At 26.8% G+C, this 19494-nt stretch overlaps 1 protein-coding gene across 2 annotated transcripts in view; it reads left to right on the forward strand.

Annotated features, from left to right (window-relative positions):
• LOC136975111 (putative polypeptide N-acetylgalactosaminyltransferase 10) overlaps nucleotides 1–14412 on the forward strand; it is a 69313-nt gene extending 54901 nt beyond the window's left edge. For both annotated transcript variants that reach the window (XM_067270121.1, XM_067270120.1), the window contains 9 exons: nucleotides 3674–3894; nucleotides 4967–5133; nucleotides 5344–5532; nucleotides 7423–7600; nucleotides 8659–8887; nucleotides 9730–9951; nucleotides 11441–11551; nucleotides 12265–12408; nucleotides 13702–14412. In XM_067270121.1, the coding sequence (XP_067126222.1) occupies nucleotides 3674–3894; nucleotides 4967–5133; nucleotides 5344–5532; nucleotides 7423–7600; nucleotides 8659–8887; nucleotides 9730–9951; nucleotides 11441–11551; nucleotides 12265–12408; nucleotides 13702–13854 (1614 nt within the window). In that variant the 3' untranslated portion in view covers nucleotides 13855–14412. The remainder of the gene's footprint in view (nucleotides 1–3673; nucleotides 3895–4966; nucleotides 5134–5343; nucleotides 5533–7422; nucleotides 7601–8658; nucleotides 8888–9729; nucleotides 9952–11440; nucleotides 11552–12264; nucleotides 12409–13701) is intronic.
• The last annotated feature ends 5082 nt before the right edge of the window (nucleotides 14413–19494 follow it).

Genomic DNA, 19494 nt, shown 5'->3' on the forward strand with positions numbered 1-19494 from the left:
TTATTAGTTTAACAATGTAATTAACCGTAAAAAATCGCCTTATGCTCCACTTTTTATTTTTTAATTTCACTTAAATAAAAATTGATTGAAAAGTTGTAGGAGGAGAGAAAAAAATATATATGAGAATTTTTCGTTAATGAAATATAGAAAAAATAATTCATCAGCCAATTCAGCTTGACAGCATCAAGGCAATTTAGTCTTGGTTAAAGAACACCTCATTCGGATAGAGAAAATTTGTAATCAAACTGAAGCAGCCCCGCCTCGTCACTGACCCTTAGGGAATGAACACGCATGTCGCTTCCTGATTATCGTCACGCGATTATTTCGTGAGTCACGAAAGTCTATTGTCTATGCCGTTCTTGAATTATAAATGATATGCTGATGCGTTCGGCAGTAGCTGGTGGTGTCATGTGGACTCCTCCCTTTTGCACATTTCATTTTCGTTATCTTTTTCTTAATAAGACCTATCGTAACATTAATTAAACTTAAAATGAAAATCTTAATCATTTCAAATAGGAAAAAATAAATAAATGAATTGTTTGTTTATTCATTTCAATCGGGAAAAAAAAAGTGCGTGAAAGGTGTGACGTTTTAAATGTTAGGTCTTAATATAGCGTGACATACGCGACTTTCTATCATAATCACGCGAATAACTTGAGAATATTTCACGTGATTTTGATAGAAAGTCGTGGATAATCTTGTTACATCCAATCGTAGCGATAAAATATTAGGTTACGGATTGTTAACTTTTCAATATTACTAATTTACAAACAGGAAGGAAAGGAGGTACTTGGCAGAAAATAAATGATAGAAATTTATATATTGGGAAAATTTAAAGGATTTTCATTAACAGAAAGAGCGAATTTGGAAAATTTGCTTCTCTTCCAGTCAACGAAAAGAATGAATGAATGAATAATTTATGATCCGATGATGATTTATTAGAAAATATGTAAATGAGAACTTTCCGAGCTGATTTATTGTTAGTCAGTGATAACAGTTTTTTACAAATCCATTTTAAAAAATTTGATAAAACACGTGTTTTATTATTTAATAAAATATATGAAGAAGAAATATAAGATATTTAATTTTCATTTTAATTAAAACTTACGCTTAATTAATTAATTAATTATCAAACTGTATAGAACACGCTATTTTAATCACAATTCTACTCCATCATTTGCTCTTTCTGATATACATTATTATTATTTTAAAAAAATTCAAAAACATCAAATTATGTAATAAAGCGGATAATCGAAATATTGAAACGTGTCAAAAAATATTTCCTTGATTTCCGAGAATTTTTTATTTATTTTTTTCCGCCGTGAAAAATTCATTTGGTGAAAAATCTGAGAAGGAGAAACATCGATAACCTTCATCCAGAATTTTTACTCGTAACAAATAAAAGGAAAATATCGGCTATAGAACAATATTTTTCGTGTTAACTGATAAGATTTTCTTCAGATTGAATGCATTATCGCGCACCATACGTAGATAATTATCTGTAAAGTAATTTAAAATTCGGTAGCTTAATATTCGAATTATAAGAGCTTTATTGAACGGTTTTATATCACTTTGTTAAGTACTGATCGTTACCATTCATAGTGATGAGACGTAATGACCAGAACATATTAAATAAATGCATTATTTTAAGTTAAAAAGAACTAATTTAAAGTTTTTTTCCTCCCTATAAAAATTAATAGTTTATATTCCATATTCTATAATTTAGCATTTAAATCTCACCGGAAGCATGTTAAATAGACTTTAGGTGTCATGATGATGATTCATCACTCCCTGGATAATTTACGCTTGATAAATATTTTAATTTAAACTATTTTTAGTGTTTTTCTTTATTACTTATGCATATGACTATAGTATTAAGGATAGTAATAACACGTGCTAAACATTCTTTAACAGAATGATATACATCACCAATTATGTGTATATTTAATGAAATTATTCATTAGATCTTTAGTATGAAAATATTCTACGTTTGGATGTTACTGATAGTGTCAACTACAGTAAATCTATATCATAAATATCTGTACATATTCATAGAAGAATATAAACTAGCAATAAAACTTCATCGGTAAGCTTATGCATAAAGAAGTAGCCTATATATTGTTAACTTTTGATAATAAATATTAATTTATTATATAAAATAACATTCAATTTACATAATTGAATAATTTTTATACGAATATATCTCTGAAATAAATAAATAAAATAATGTTTAAACTATAAAATGATATTTGTATATTAAAAGTAAATATTTAGAAATAATTTTAAGTAATACTTTTATAACATTTTATTTATTTTAATATGAAGTAAAAATTCTGTTTTTATAGATTTTCTTTATTTTTATAAGGTTATAACATTGCTATTTATGAGGGTTTAATTTGTAAATTTTTTATAATGATACAGATGTTTGACTATTTTTGTTGAGTTTAAAAGCATCAGATTCCATTTAATTCAATTATTTAGAAAGGAAAATGTCCATTTACTTCCAATTATCAGCGAAAAGTACTGTATTAAGAAGTTATCAGACTAATTGTGTTTTTTTAAGCTGTTAAAGCAGCTGAATGGGATCACTTTCATGCAAATTATCTCGCTTTTTTCCTTCTTTTTACTATTGACAGCAAACATTTCCAACTGCCATCAAATAAATGGATTTCTTTCTTCCAAACTCTATTAAAAAAGTAAAAATGTAAGGAAAAAATAGTAGAAATTTCTATCTAAAATAGTATAATTACTATTTGCTATTAACTGTATAAGTCAGAATAAAAGAATTGGTTTAAAGAAAATATTGTGTAATTTGATATTGTAAGTTGATATTTCTTTCTTTTATCTATTTGAAGTATTTTACATTATTGAATCATTATTTGAATTTCTATTTTAAAAAATATATCAATATTTGTCATTTTGAATAAACTACAGTTCAATAAAACTATATTTTTTCCTCGCAATTCCGAGCTATTAATGACTTTTTTCAAAACTTTTTACTCATATTTATTTAAAGTAGAGAGTTGAATTTCAAAGTAGACAGTTGAATTTATCACTTTCCGTTTTGGTTTTGATGCAACTTATTAAAGATATAAAGATATTAAAATGGTAAATAGGACTACTCGGCAATAGAGCAATAGAGTTCTTTATAGAATTAAATTAAATTCTCAAGAATGGAATTGTCTAGTAGGATTAACTTTGTTTTCAGAATAAAAATTTAATTAAATATTTGATTTTTGTACGTTAAAAATTATTTTCATTCAATATTTAATCCAACTTAATTCTTTGCTTTGTATTATTGAGTGCATTTTCCGTATTTTTCTTTCTTTAAATCCCCGTTGAAAAGCTTTTAAGTAGGAAATAAACTATAAGCAATTTTTATTTATTAAATAACTTATATGAAATATTTATTGTAACCTCAAACAATCGATTTTTTAAGAAGAAACGTAAAAATCCTAAAATAAATTTTTGTTTAATTTCACATTTTCGAAGTATGAATTTGATAGAGTAGATTCTATTTTTCGAAAAATTGATTCCAATGAAAAGAAATGGAAGATATTATTTTCGTTGATCTGATAAATTTATTTTCTATGTGAACACGACAAGAATACCGACGTCAAGATGTGAAGATTAAGATTCTTATCTAATAAAGAATGGTCCTTTTCCTTTCTAGGACGCAGAAGGTTCTGATAAGACGAAGAAAGATTGGCACAATTACAGCTTAATCGCAGAAGAGAGTAAGCGACAAGGTCCTGGAGAACATGGAGCTGCTTTCTATCTTCCACCCGGAAAAGAGAAACTGAAGGATGAACTGTACAAAGTGAACGGATTTAATGCCTTGGTCAGCGACTACATCGCCTTAAATAGATCTTTATCGGACATTAGACATTCTGGGTGAGTAGCAAGTCGTGTCTCGTGATAACATGTTGGAAATTGGCTCTTTTCTTATTTCTTTGTTAATCCAGATCGAAGGTAAAAGCATTCCCCTCTGGCTCTGTAAGCTCTTAGTTAAATTTCCGCTCAGCACACGCATTCGTTTTAAAATGGTTTCTTTTCTGTAAATTTACAAAAATTCCGAAAGAATGTGAAAATTTAGTTGTTAAAATTTTCATTTTCTACCTTCGTTCTGGCCCAATGCCAAATTTCGAATTAAAATGATAATCTAACCAACATAAATTGATCATTCATTTACACAATATATATGTATATATAAGAAAAAGATAGTACGAGTCATCCAGAACATTTGATTTACAATATGCACGCCCATCATTTGTCATTATAATTATCGTAATAAAATAATCTAGCTATTATCTCTGTACAATCAATTATTATGAATAACTACTAATTAGAATTTATCAAAATTGTATAAATTAACATATATATATATATATTTACCATCGATTATAAAATAAGTTAGCCACATGTTTAAATGCAAACAATAGAGAAAATTATAATGCAAAATGCTTTAATACTTTAATTGCGAAATTACTTTAATAATAAAATATAAAGCATTAAGTATTTGCTCGTTTCTTTCAAGCTTGTGCGGTCGTCAAATTAAATCTATGATCTGTTCTGATAAGGGCAAATGACGTTAAGCAGAAATAATAAAGATAAGAAAATTTAGAATTGTGCTTATAATTCACGAAAAATCTTAATTGCCGTGCTTAGTATATGAAAGAAACGACTTTTGTAAAGAATAAATATGGTAACTAAGAAATTAAGTAAATTAGGCTACATTAAATTTAATAAGTAGAGAATTATCACGGTTTATAAAAATTACAACTGGAATTAAAACAAATTTTAATATTCTGTTTACTTAACAAAAAAACGTAAAGATATTTAATTTACCTAATTTTATACGCGATACTTTTTAGTGTAAAAAAAGCGATACTCTAGTTAAGATTTCTGTTTTTTCCCCTAATTATTTTTTCCTCGATTAATCTAATATATATATATTTTTTTGCAGATGCAAGACCAAAACGTACGAAAAAAAATTGCCAGTTGCCAGCGTAGTGGTTCCTTTCCATAACGAGCACTGGAGCACCCTTTTAAGAACTGTTACGAGCGTTCTCAATCGTGCCCCTCCAGAACTGCTTAAAGAAGTCATCTTAGTGGACGATTTTAGCACTAAAGGTAGATATGAATATGTAATAAAACTTGAATATGTTCTGTCACCACTTTCATATTCGATATGCCAAGCAAATTGGAGTGTAAGATTACAATGTTTGAACCGAAGTGGGGATCAGAGCGTAGTGTCTAATTAGGTTTCCATCATTAGCGATAATGATTACCAGAACAGTCTGTGAACTATTTCCATTATATTATTCTTCTTCTTTTCTACAGAAAAGTTAAAGAAGCCTTTAAATGACTATGTAAGGAAACATTTCAAAAACGTCCGGATTCTCAGGGCTAATAAAAGAGAAGGACTGATTCGTGCCCGCCTTTTGGGTGCCAAAGCTACAACTGGTGATGTTATCATTTTTTTGGATTCTCATACAGAAGCTAATGTCAACTGGCTGCCTCCTCTTCTCGGTAAATTATTTTTCTTTCACTAAACTTCTATTGATTCGCATTTAATTATTTAATAAATCTTAATTTACCATACAAACTCCGCTTGCTTTTCAACAAAATGTATCTAATCTTAATAAGCTAATTAAATTCTGCTTTGATTTTCTGATGATGATAATTTTCAGAGAATATTTAATTGCTTTTTAAAACAAAAATTCATTAGTTTATGTTAATATAAACACTAATTATTATTATTATTTTTTTTTTATTCATACGAACGAAAATCTTTATTTAAGAACATAAATATTCTCTTTTCTTCTTCGTGTTGTGGAGGAATTCGATTTTAATATAGAATATCGAATCCGGATATGTGTTGAAAATTGAAAGTTGGTTATTACTTTTTAAGTCTGTAATTGTTTTTTTGTTTTTTCTGAATTTCCTTTAAAATCGATAAAAGCTGCATTCTTCTTCTACAAGATTCTTTTATTGATTCAAAAAAAAAAAAGATTATAAAATAAAGAAAAATTAATACAGGAAATAACTTTATAAAGATTGTTTTATAAAGTTAAATCTTTAATTTAAATTGTCTAAATTGAGTGACTGGAATATATAAGTGCTGTATGTTGTTTATTCAAATATTCAAATGCGTTTTGCATCTTAAGAGTAACAAAATCGATTTTTCTTCGTATAAAAATATATTTTGCAATTTTTATATATTTTTACGGCATTTAAATTAATGTTTACACTTAAAATTTAGTCAATTTTTCAGATACTTTATAAAGACAATTGTCTTTAAAAATTGAAATGTTTAGAGTGGGAAACGGAAATTAAAAATTTGTGAAGTTTAAATTTTTTACAAATTAAAATATTAACTAGTGTTTTAAAATTGAAGAATTATTAATAATAAATGATACATCAAGAGATTTTATTTTATGGCAAAGAGAGAAAGAAAGAGAATTTTTTTTATATATATAAATGTACATCGGTTTTGTTAATGCCAAGAAAAACTTCAATAGGGCGGAAGTTCCTTACAAAAGTCTTTTTTGAGTGACCTCACATGTATAGCTGCTCATCTAAAATTCTCCAAAACACCGCAGGCTTCTTTTAGATATCCCAGGAGTGTACTAAATTTGCTTGTCTTCTATATATCCAGCACAGAGAGCTTGCTGTTTACCAAAATGTCTTTTGGCTATGTAGGAATGCCTCGATGTAGTATTAAAGAATAAACTCTGTAGCTACTTGCATGGTGGAGGGAAAACCATTGAATGGTAGCAGAGAGAAGTACTAACAGTATTTACATTTCGTTACTTTAATGCTAACATACGCACAGTAAAGATAATGTCTCTCGAGGCATGTGAATCTAATAAGAATTGAGTGAGCTTATTGAAGTTATACAACCAACTTTTGGCTAAAAATACACTTCTGTCTCGTAAAATGTACGAAACGAATTTTTAATGTTGCTTGAGTACTTTGTTTGCTCTTCATTCAACTCCATTCTTTGTTACACAAATATATTTAGATAAAAATGAAAATTTTCTGTCCTTGGTATTAAACCTGTCGTCTTGTTTATTTTCATTTTAAAAGAAGATTTGTTAGAGATTGGATAGAATTTAATGAAGCTTTCGTTTTGAATATAACTAATACAATATTTATCTTTTACTTATTAGAAAGCTTATATAAATTTAGTTGTATATTGTAAACAGTAAGATAATTAAATTTTCGTGGGAACATATACATATATAGGCCTATATATATATATTTAAATAAGAAAGAGGAAAAAAAACATGAGTGATTCATGTCGTGCAATTTCGATATGTAGTCTAAGAATAACTCTTCAGATAAGATATGTTTAGAAAGATGATACTTTCATGTGGAAATAAATTGCTACACCGATACATTTCGTTTCTCTTTCAGAACCGATTGCACTGGATAGAAAGACAGTAGTTTGTCCCTTTATTGACGTCATAGATTTCGACACATTCGCCTACAGGGCACAGGACGAAGGTGCAAGAGGCTCTTTCGATTGGGAATTGTACTATAAACGTCTGCCGTTGTTGCCCGAAGATTTACAGCAGCCAACTGAACCATTCAAGTAACTTTTTTGATAACTTTATTTAACTTATTTGATGGGTTAAAGGTTACAAAATACAGATTGAATCTGATATTTTTTTTAATTCTGTATATTCTTTTATTACTTTTGTCGGTGTTTACTAGTTAACCGAATATCAAAATTCGGAAAGATAAATTATCTGATTCCTCTAATGATTCGGTCCGAAGACGTTAACGATCCTGATGGAAAAATGATAATGCTCGGTAGAAGAAGTATTAGACTAGTTCCAGATGAAGCATGAGTGGCACGGATTGAGGAGAGCACGAGTTGACCACACCCTCTCGATGTCCAATCAACTGAACCATGTAATGTCAACAGCGGTGAACAAGTTCTCAGTAAACAGATAGAGCTAACTATAATAGTTAGAACAGGGATGAGGTATCCATGGAAACAAGATATCGTAATCGTAAATAGTCCGTGCACGTGTTCCTGGCATTTTCTTAATGAAGATGTCAATGGCAGACAGTTTAGGATATATTATCCGCATCTTTATTTATAGAATCGCTAGAAACTATTTGTTTATATAATCATTACCGCAGAATTGAATAGTAATTTTAAATTTCCATTGCAAATTGTAAAATATGTACTTTCTCATTTCCATAATTAACCAATTTTTAAAGTTCATGAGAACAAATTTAATTAAGTTTTAAATTTTATAAGTTGTAAATATATGATTAATGCATACATTGATCTGGACACTGCTAATTGCAGACATGTATAAAATCTTATGTTTAATAATTAGGTCTAAACCTATCTTATTTTATTTATTTACTTTTTGTAGTTTAATGAAAAAATCGATAAATATTGACTTTCAAAGTTTGAGAAAATTCTCACACATCTATTTATCTGACAAGCTTCCATGATAAAAACAAAACAATGAGTGGTTTCGAAACTATTCGAGTGTGTCAGGTTGGGTCGATTCTCAACTTAGTTCTGTCACTTGAAAAAAAAAGGACTTGCGAGTTTCAACACTTCTTGCTAGAAAACTAGTTTATTTCTAAAATAAAGTTTGATATTGACAAGGTTTTACTTTCTTTCAGGAGTCCTGTGATGGCGGGTGGACTATTTGCCATTGACAGAAAGTTCTTTTGGGAATTAGGAGGATATGACGAAGGACTAGATGTCTGGGGTGGAGAACAGTACGAATTATCTTTCAAAATTTGGCAATGTGGTGGCCAAATGGTTGATGCACCTTGTTCTAGAATAGGACACATTTATCGAAAATTTGCTCCTTTTCCTAATCCTGGTATAGGGGATTTTGTTGGAAGAGTGAGTAGTTTTGTTTTTTTACTTTTAAAACAATTTAGAAAGCATTTTTTTACATTATAAAAATGAATTATGGAGATTGCCTCTATAATCTTTGCCACATTGATTATACTTTCGACTAACTTGATGCAATTTTCAATTTTAAATTTACGTCATTAATCAGCAATTACCGTGAATTTTTCAAAGTTCTCAACATATTAATATAAAATTCAAAGCTAATATAAATTAAAACTTTGAAATTTTTATCAAATTCACGGTAAGAATGGTAATTTTGAATTAATTATATAAATGATAAAGATTTAATAAAATGTTAAAATTACCAAATAATTTTCAGATTTTTAACAAATATAAACATTTTAATTAATTAAAACTAAAATTTAGCACTTTAATTATGTTAAATTACGCAGAAAAATGTTTAACACAGCAAAATTGAGATTGTCTTTAATGCCGTTTAAAAACGGTTTCCTTAACGTGATTATTTTTATTATTTTTGTAAAATATTTTAACCCCAATTTTTAATATAAAAAAGATTAAAATTATAATTAGAAATAAATTTAAAACTTGATAATTACGCTTTTATATATATATATAAAAGCATAAAGATTCTTTATTTCTTGATAGTCGTAGAATGTTTTCAAGCGAAAACAATTTTCGAGCTGATGGCAAACAGTTTATTCAATGTAATAAGAAAGAAAGAACCTGTTAGTTTAAAATGAAGACAATTTCAGTAGAAAACAAACCATTAGAGTCGTTACAAAACGCACTTTTGCCACATAAGCTTAATTGGCAAAAATTCTATTTGTTGTTGAAGTAGAGCGATTACCTTGAATTTATTTTTCTTCCAGAACTATAAGAGAGTTGCCGAAGTTTGGATGGATGAATACAAAGAATATCTATATATGAGGAGGCCCCATTATCGCCATCTGGATCCTGGAGATTTAACGAAACAGAAAGCATTGAGAGACAAACTGAACTGCAAACCATTCAAATGGTTCATGGATACGGTCGCATTCGATCAACCGAAAAAGTATCCACCCATCGAACCTCCCGATTACGCCAAAGGCGAGGTAAAGATTGTTTAGTTTTTGATTATCGATAAATGATTATAAAAAATATAATGACAATTCATTAATTACTCTTCATCTCGGACCGAATGGTGTTTTGGTCCCGTTGCTATGGCGATTGTGATAAAACGACCTGTGGTCAAGGAACTACCAAACTGTTGGTTGTGGAATCATTAATCTTCTTTAACGATTTTTTGACGGTTATGTTTGTATGGGAACTTTGGATGGAAAAAAGATTGATAGACCATCACTTCACTCTTACCCGAATATTTATAATTTTATAAATTTAATATCGCTCTTTTCTCCTTTTAAAAATACTCGATTTGCTGTTTATACGCCACGTAATTCATTGTTAATTTAATATTTCAAGTGTTATAAAACGTAATTCTATATTAACATTAAAATACAATTAAAAATAACAAACTGAATTAATATAATTACGATTTATTGAAGTTTAATACTTAATTATAATGCTAAATGACGAGAAAGTATTTACGAATTCCTAATTATAAAAATATAATAATACTTTTTTTTTTGGATACAATAAGTCTACGTTATCAAAACTTGAGGGTTTTTTTCAAAGGAAGAAAAGGATAAAGTCCGAACGATACCAACGAGGGGTTGAATATATCATTTCAGTCTGTGATTTTTGAAGATAGAATCGATTCTTCTTTGATCCATATTTCCACATTTTTTATTTTTTATTCTGTAAAGTTTGGATATCTTGAGATAGCTGCTAACACAGCATTTACACAGGATTGGAAGCATTGTAAACTTATGAAATAATAAATTATTTTTTAATATTTATTTTCCAATTAATAATTCATTGTTTTCGAGTTTATATTACTTGAAATCGTTCTCCAAAACATAAATTTTTGAATTTTCAGTATATTAAAAATTCATAAATAATTTGAATAAAACTCATACGCAGAGTAATAGAATAATAATATATAGCGAATATATTAATTTATTTCTGTATAAAATTATATTAGTATTCCCCTTCGAGTAATATAAACAAGATTTTATAAAATAGGATAAATTTCTGTTTGTATTAATATATATATATAGTTATATAGTGGAGTTAATATATGTCATAATACTTAATTTAACAAGGATTTCGTGTGTCTAATTTAAATAATAACACTAGATTCTTTCATAGCTAATTGCTGATTGAGCCTTATTCATGAAATTAATTTATGATTTCAGCTTAATAAAAAACATTTTCTTGTGTCTTTTTAAATTTTTAACCAATAAAAAAAATATATACATATAATTTTATACAGAGACAATCTTGCAGCATTAAATAGAAATGCTATTCTTATTATTAATTTTTAAATAATTTGTTAGATATTGTATGGCCTGTATGTTACGAAGTTGAAAATATTTCTTCTCTAATGTGAATTTAATGACTGGTTATTCGAGTAGCATTTAGACGTATTTATTGGTACTTAAAATAAGTTATAATTGTAACGATTTTCATTGAATTATTTAGATAAGAAATGTGGCCAGTGATCTGTGCATCGATACGAGATTTCGTGGCCAGAATCAACGATTCGGACTCGAAAAATGCATTAAAGATAATCCGAAACAGGGTGGAGAACAGGTGAGCTACATGATATCCATTTAATTTAAATTCACAATCTACCTCACTCATAATCTATCGCACATTCTATCAATATTTCAGAGATCACCTTCAGAAACATCCACGGAATTGCATTACCTAAACATATATTCCAAACTCATACAATTCATATTTTTCCTTTGCTTATGGATTACTCAGCATGGAAAGTTATCCTGCTCTCAGTTCCTTTCCTTCTCTTGATACCATCTTAAATTCAAACCGGAAAAATTTTCCAATGATTTAATAAAGAAATACAAAAATCTATATTCAAAAGAAAATATTCTGAATAGCATAATAATAAAAATAAATATTTGTTTTATGAAATTCAAATATGACATAAACGTATTAAAGTAAGCGAGAAGGTAGAAACTAAAATGTATAAAAACAGAAAGAATAGTACATCTTCAAAAAATTTGCATGAATATATGCAAAGGAAAATTCTTTTCCATAAAATTTCTGATAGTTCTATTTATGTGGCATATCAACTAAAAAATTATTTGATATTCACAAAGCATTTCTTCTTTCAAGTTTCTTCGGAAGTTTTTACTTATAATACAATTTTCTTTTACTTTATTTATTTGTTAACAGATTCTTTGTAAAGTAAAACGTTTTTAAGTTTTGAGAAAGTAATCAATCGCCGTTTTATAGTTAAAATGTCATTCTGTTCAGAATTCAACTATTTTGTTTCATTTCAGCAATTTGTGCTGAGCTGGCACAAGGACATACGACCCATTAAACGAAATGTCTGTTTTGACGTCTCTAGTTCTGAGAAACATGCTTCGGTTGTCTTGTGGAGCTGTCACGGGATGCAGGGCAATCAACTGTGGAAGTACGACTTGGTGAGTAACAAGCAGTCTCCATTGTTTGATTCCATCTCCTGAGTATATCTAAGAATTGCATCATATCTTAGAATTGAACCCCTCAGAGGCATAAAGTTATCTTTAACTTTACAATACTTCACTCATCAAACTAATTTTAGAACACTTTACTTTCTTTTTAATCCTTTAAATCTAAACTTTTATTTTTTAACTTCTGGGTAGCAAATAACAATTCGCATTTTTTTTTAAATTTCACTTTTATAATTTTTAATTAATTCTTATTGTAAATTAAAATCTTCTGCCATTATAAACCTTTAATACATTATAAAATTCTACATTAAATAATACACGTACAGTACACAGTTTATTTATAGATAGATATCTGAATGGATCGGCATGAGAGAAGATTCTTTGCAGAACAAGAAATATACTGATTAGGCCGACATCTATTTTCTACTATCTAATTCATAATATTTTTCTGCTTAAAACGGGAGAATACAAACAATTTATATTTATTTCGCATCAAATGAATGAAAAATCAATACTTTTTTTTAAAAGTAATTCGGTATTCAGTTAACGATAAGAGGTTTTCCCTCTTCTTTCCGTGAAAATATTTAGAGCATTTTTCGATAACTATGAAGAATCTCAATAGGTTTTCAGGTAAATCATACAAAAACACTTTTTTTATATATACCTTATAATGCAGCGTTTTAGTCTCAGAGAAGATATTCGAGGGGGGAAAAACGGATTTTTTTCATCTAACAATGATTGGAACACTTGCAATAACGTTCAAAGAAGACCAAATTTCATCAAAATCGGCTTATCAGTTCAGCTGAATCGTTTCTGCAATAAAAACTTCAGAAAAGAGATTTTATAGATTTCGATAAAATTTCCAATGTAATTTTTGGTTAAGTTATCTTAGAGATCTAATAAACATTTAGGAATAATCGTAAAGATAAAAAATATGTTATAAATTTTCAAGAAAATGCAAAACATTTTCGATTAGTCAATAATTCGAAGTAAGAAAAGAAATTGTTGTTTATTGATACCATAGAATATATTTCAAACTTTGTTTTGCCATGAAGTTCTAATACGGACTGCTATTTTAGAAAGCCTGAAAAATGATTCTTTAAATCAATCTTTGGATTTTGTAGAATTTTTTTCTTACTTTCTTGTCTATCAGCCAGAAACAGATGCAGCTTCAGAAAAATTTGATTTGTATCGTTCTTAGCTTATACACGAATACGATTTAAGTTCTATTAATTACAATTATAAATACGATTCTATTAATTTAATTTTTTTCTTTACGTAAAGGGTACTCAACATCTTCATCATCCAATCACAGGGAACTGTTTAGACTGTGATGCGGAGAGAAAAGAACTGTTTATGAGCCCATGCGATCCTCAAAACCAAAATCAACGGTGGACGTTCGAAAGTGTAAATGCCAGTGCTCTTGCCAGTTGGTGAACTATAATTCGTTGACTCTAACATTCAAATTGCGGGCAACACAGGTGTAAGGTGACGACGACCAAAAGTGCCAGACCCGCAAAAAATTTTGCGCGATTGCCTAGTCTTTTTTCAACAGGATCAACTTTTGGGGGAAAAAAATCACCAGCTAAACTAAGAACGAGAGGAAGAAAGAGACAATATACACATAAAATCTTCCTTGGAATGTGTTGTAGATGTGTGTAATGTTTTATCTCACATGCTAGGTGCTATATTTCAGAACATGGTCTAAACATTTTTTACGTTTAAAATTATTTCTAAAATATTTTTAAATTTCAAATTTCAATGTAAATAATATATTAATAACAAATGTTGATTTCTCGGAATTAATTTTTTCTACAAACTTTCAAAGAAATGTGTATAAAAATTTTAATAAAATGTATCAACTCTTAACGTTTAGATCGTGTTCTGAACATTTTGATTGTTGCGTTGATACAAAAAAAGAAAAAAAAAACACCAAACAAAATCAACTTTTTTTGTAAGAAACCGATTGTACGTAAATTAAATCTGTGCATAATACCTGTTGTTTATTTATGGTTAAAGTATACTGATTCATGTTATATAACGTGAATAATTTATAACATGCCACCGGTTCTATACGAACGGCTTTTCTACATTCTCCTATTGAATATTGTATAAGCATACACATTATCCATATTTTCATATGTTATTATTAATAGCTGAACACAGTATCGAAGATTAATGAATTAAAATATAAGTGTAAATAATTTCATAAAAAGAAAATGAATGAAATATATTTAATTTAATTTATTATTTTCGTAATTAGAAGATCAAAATTCAAAAGAAAGGAAAGTATATTTTTCATCAAATTTTTTAAGTTTAATGTTTTAACTTGGTAATTAAGAACTATACAGAACTGTACACTACTATAATCAAATAGTACTTATAATTGCATATCTGTACTGGAAGGAAATTTATATAATAGTTTTTTGAAAATCGGTTTCGAGTTTAAAAACAATAAACATGTACAGTACAAAAAAGTGTTAACAATTTATTTAATCGACTTGAAACATATATAAACTTTATTAAAGGCTTCTAAGGAGCACATAATACTTATTTTTATATAAATATACCGTTTATATGTTTGTTTCTATACAGAAATGGATATAGAAACAACACTTATCTCTAATAGACGTGAATATTATTTATATTTTTAACGAAATATTTAATATTTATAAATTTTGATAAATTTCAGAATATTTTATGATAAAGTTTTATTATTGTTTAAGTGTGTTATTTCAGTTTAAGTTATTTAGAAAGGACTCAAATGAGAACAATTGAACAATAGGTGTAAAGTATAAGGAGCCTCGTGGAAGAATATTTACGAGGAGCTGAAATTTATATAAAATGTTAATAAAATTTGTGTATATATATGCTAATTTTATTTGCTAATGCTAATTCGCTAAATGCGAGAATGTAAACAAATTAAAATAGCGATTGAATCGTACGTTTAGGAAAACTTGAGAAAATCACTTACGATGTTAAGTTGTAAATGCTTTAATCGAAAGATCATGAAAGATATTCTAGTCTCTTGGGGAAAAGAACAATCGAGGAAAGAATGTTTTCTTAGAGGATAAAAGAAATATAACATCCAAAAAATGATCTGAAATAATATGATGACCATTGCGAACAAAAGAGAGAAATTTGGATAAAATTAATTTTATATCAAAAAGAAGTTAGAATAATTAGAATTGTGTCTTCGGCACATGCTTAAATTGATGATTTGAATAGGTCATTAATATATAAAATTAAGAAAAAAATTCTAATAGAATCTTCTCGTTGATCTCTTGATTAATGTGAATGCGATTAGAAAAATGATTATGGAAAAACTATCGAATGAGCGCATAGTAATATTAGCAAATACGTCTTTAACATTTTTTCAATTGAAATATTAATTTAAATATGATGAAAGTATTAAATGCCGATTTAAAAGGCTGCATAAATCAAATTTAAAAAAAAACAATGAGTTTTCTTTTAAAAACGAGATTAAATAATGAATTTAAGTCGGTTGAAAAAAGCAAATTGAAAAGCATATTTAAGATTTTGTTTCTAATATATAGTTCTATTAAATCTTTATATAAATAACAAAGAAATTTCTTGACGTCAGATCAAATAATAAGGTTTGCTACTTAACATTATGCTCTCGAAACACGTTACATAAATGATACTTCATGCTGACGAAAAGTATGAAATAATTTGACAGTAACTTTTTAAAATTCTGATTAAAAAATATGTTGTTAAACCATTTATATAAGAGATATTTTTAGGAGGAGAAAATCTGAATTATGTAAATAAAACCTGAATACAACATTCCAACCGTTAATAATTAGTTTGACTTTCGAATCTACAGATTATATACGTCTGGAATAGAATCTGACGTAAAATTCTGAGTATAGTACGTTGAAATGTTTCCAATTTCAAGATTTTAATAAAGGGTAATGATTTCTTTATTTATTTGTAAATATATGAAAGGAAATAGTGAAATATTTGAGCGTGAAGACAGGTCAATAAAATAATTTATAACAGTATAATTATTAGGAGACTCGAAACATTTTCTAGTTTATTTTGGATTAGCTTTTATATTCTTTGTGTTCAAAGCTTCTTGTCCTATTCAATTGTTGTACTTCTTAAATCTCACAACTTGACAAATGTACGCCCTTATCATACAGGATATGTGTTTAGAAGAGCATGGCAAAATTAATCACTTTGAATTGTCGTTTTTATAAGCATTTTGGGTCTAAACCCTCTTCAGAACTTGGCAATTCTTTAAAAAAAGAATTGTCAAGAGCTGGAGAAAGGTTTAGACCCGAAGTTTTATATGTTTGTTTTCAGTTTGTGATTATTTAGAAGTTTTGAATCAAATCAATGTTCGAAATAAAGTTTAAAAATGATTTAAAATCATGTTTAGCACGGATAAAATAATTAGAATTTAAGCGTTTTAATAATGGTTTTACTATAAGTTATTTATTTTTAGATAAATGTTCATTAAATATGGAGATTTTAGATAAAGAGCATTACTTTGCTGATACGAATTGAAATATTTACATAATATTTTTGGTAAATAACATTCGGTAATAAGAAGGAATTATTCGTATCGACGTTATACAGTGTATAATTCTAATAAATGAGAAATTAATTAGGTTATATCTTCGATAAATTCATTACGTAAGAGTATTGAAGTTCTTTTATTGAGAATTAACATTTAAACTATGAGGAAAGTTTGGAATAGTTACAAAATCAAATTTAACTGTCCACTAGCAAAGCATTACCCATCTTTCTTCTGAAAAACACATTAAAACATTAATTTTTAAGAATGTTTTCCCAGTATTTTTTTTTTTCTTCCAATTTTCAGAATTATTTAAGATTTTTATAAAAGCAAATATATATATATATATAAACATTTGTTCAACTATTCAGCATTCTCAACAACATTATTAAATAAATTCGATCTTACTAAACATTAAAATTGATAAGGATGTTGTAAAAATCAATCATTAATTAAACTGTTGCAATTTAAATGTTTTGCAAAAGTAAACTTCTAGCATTTACAAAACAGCCTGAAGCAGTGAAAATAATTAAGAAGGCAGAAAATATTTGAAATCGTTATTTATTTTTAAGAATTCTGCATTATTAAAAAACAAAAAAAAGTGCAATATATTAATAAAAAAATACTTTCAATTTTAAGTATTTTTATTATTATATCTTAAATACAAGAACGAATTATTGTTTAAATTAAAAAAAACCAATTTATTGTTCCAGAAAGCTTATAAGAGCCGTTTATATTTTCTCAAAAAACTTCCTCCAGAAATATCTTACAGTAATTCTTCTAATTTTCTGCTCGAATAACATTTCTATTTACAATTACCTTTTATTTATTTTTTTATTTTTTGTTTCTGATATTCTTTTAATTATGCTCACTAATTAAATTTAAAATGTTTTAATGTAAAGTAATACAAAAATATTTTTATATGGTGATAATTAAGGTGTAATTACTTCAACAGAAACAAAATCTGGGATAGCAATTTTTGTTTACGTGGATGATTATTCCATAAATCAATTAATGATTTTGTGTTGCTGACTGTTTATAAAAGATTTTTCTTCAAATACTTCATTAATCATCAAAGTGTCGTGCTCATAATTAATTAATATCCTAATTTTTTTCTTTTTTTTTAAATTAAATATCAGTCACCAACACCAGATACTGTATTTGATTTCCCATTTCTTCTAGAAAATGAAAATATAATTATATCGTTGATAAACATAAGCCATTCTTTTATAATAAAAAATATATTTTAAATATTTTTCTTTCGAGTGAAATAAATCGAAGCTAATTTCTATTATACGAATGTTTTCATTCCAATTTATATATGACAAATATGAAAGAAAACATTTAAATTGAGTGGTTTTTCTTTCATATTTATCATATATAAATTTGTTTCTACAGTTAAATTCGTTCTTTATATGTAAAACACTTATTTATATTTAGCATTTTATATGTTTTATACATATTATTCTATATTTATTATTTGAATATTTTACCTGCTTACATTTTACTAGATCAAATTATCAGCTATTTTTGTTTATGCAAATATACGTTATTTTTAAAAAATTATTCTTAAAACGTGGAAAATTTAATTATAAATATAAAGAAGAAAACAGTTTTTAAGCATATTCTTAATAAACTTTATAAATAATTTAATATTTGTATAAGAATAAAAACAATTAACAAGGAAAAACAACAGGGTTATGAACAAAACAAATAATTATATCAACAAAGTTAATTAATAATTAACTAAAGATATTTTGAGAAGGAAAAAATATTTTTAATCATTTATATTTAACAAAAAAGGAAAAAAAAATTAAGAAAAAACAACAAAATGTAAGTCATATAAAGTTTAACACATTTACGTCTGAAAAATTTCAATATATCAATTAAAATTAATGTAATTACTTAAATTTTTTTTTATAACAATTGTCGAAATGTTATTATTATTAATTATAAGCTCGTGTAATTAATAAAAATCCTGAATTAAATATTACAAAAATGAATATATTTTTTAATATAAATGTCTCATTTCTTAGCAAGTTGTTTAATACAATATTTTTATTTGTTTTCATTTGCATGAGATTTTTCTTTACATTTATTCATTTCTTAGAAAAAAATTAAATGAGTAATATGAAATTATAAATCATCGTTTCGAAGACAATTGAAATTTAGGAGAGAAAAAAATGACAATAATAATTCACTTAACATGTATTTGTTCAGACAAGCTAAATTAACAAACGAATTACTTTTTACATAATCGTTAAATTTATCATAATTTTATTAGCATGTATAGTAGAATTTCAATTTAAAAAAAAAATAATAATAATTTTTATAAATATTATAATATACAATTTATATTTTAAATAAAATCAAGAGAGCGTATCGTATTATAATAACGCAGCAATTTTTTATAATAAAAATAAATTATTGAGCAAAAGGAATTCTAAATTTTATTTCGGCTTGTATTTTTAAATCTATCTCACTTTAGCTTTTGTTATTAAAAAATGATTTGTTGCTCTCCAATTTATCTTTCT

The sequence above is a fragment of the Centruroides vittatus genome, unplaced genomic scaffold, assembly GCF_030686945.1.
Source record: "Centruroides vittatus isolate TY-2023 unplaced genomic scaffold, ASM3068694v2 contig_364, whole genome shotgun sequence".
In the NCBI taxonomy this organism is placed as follows: domain Eukaryota; kingdom Metazoa; phylum Arthropoda; class Arachnida; order Scorpiones; family Buthidae; genus Centruroides; species Centruroides vittatus.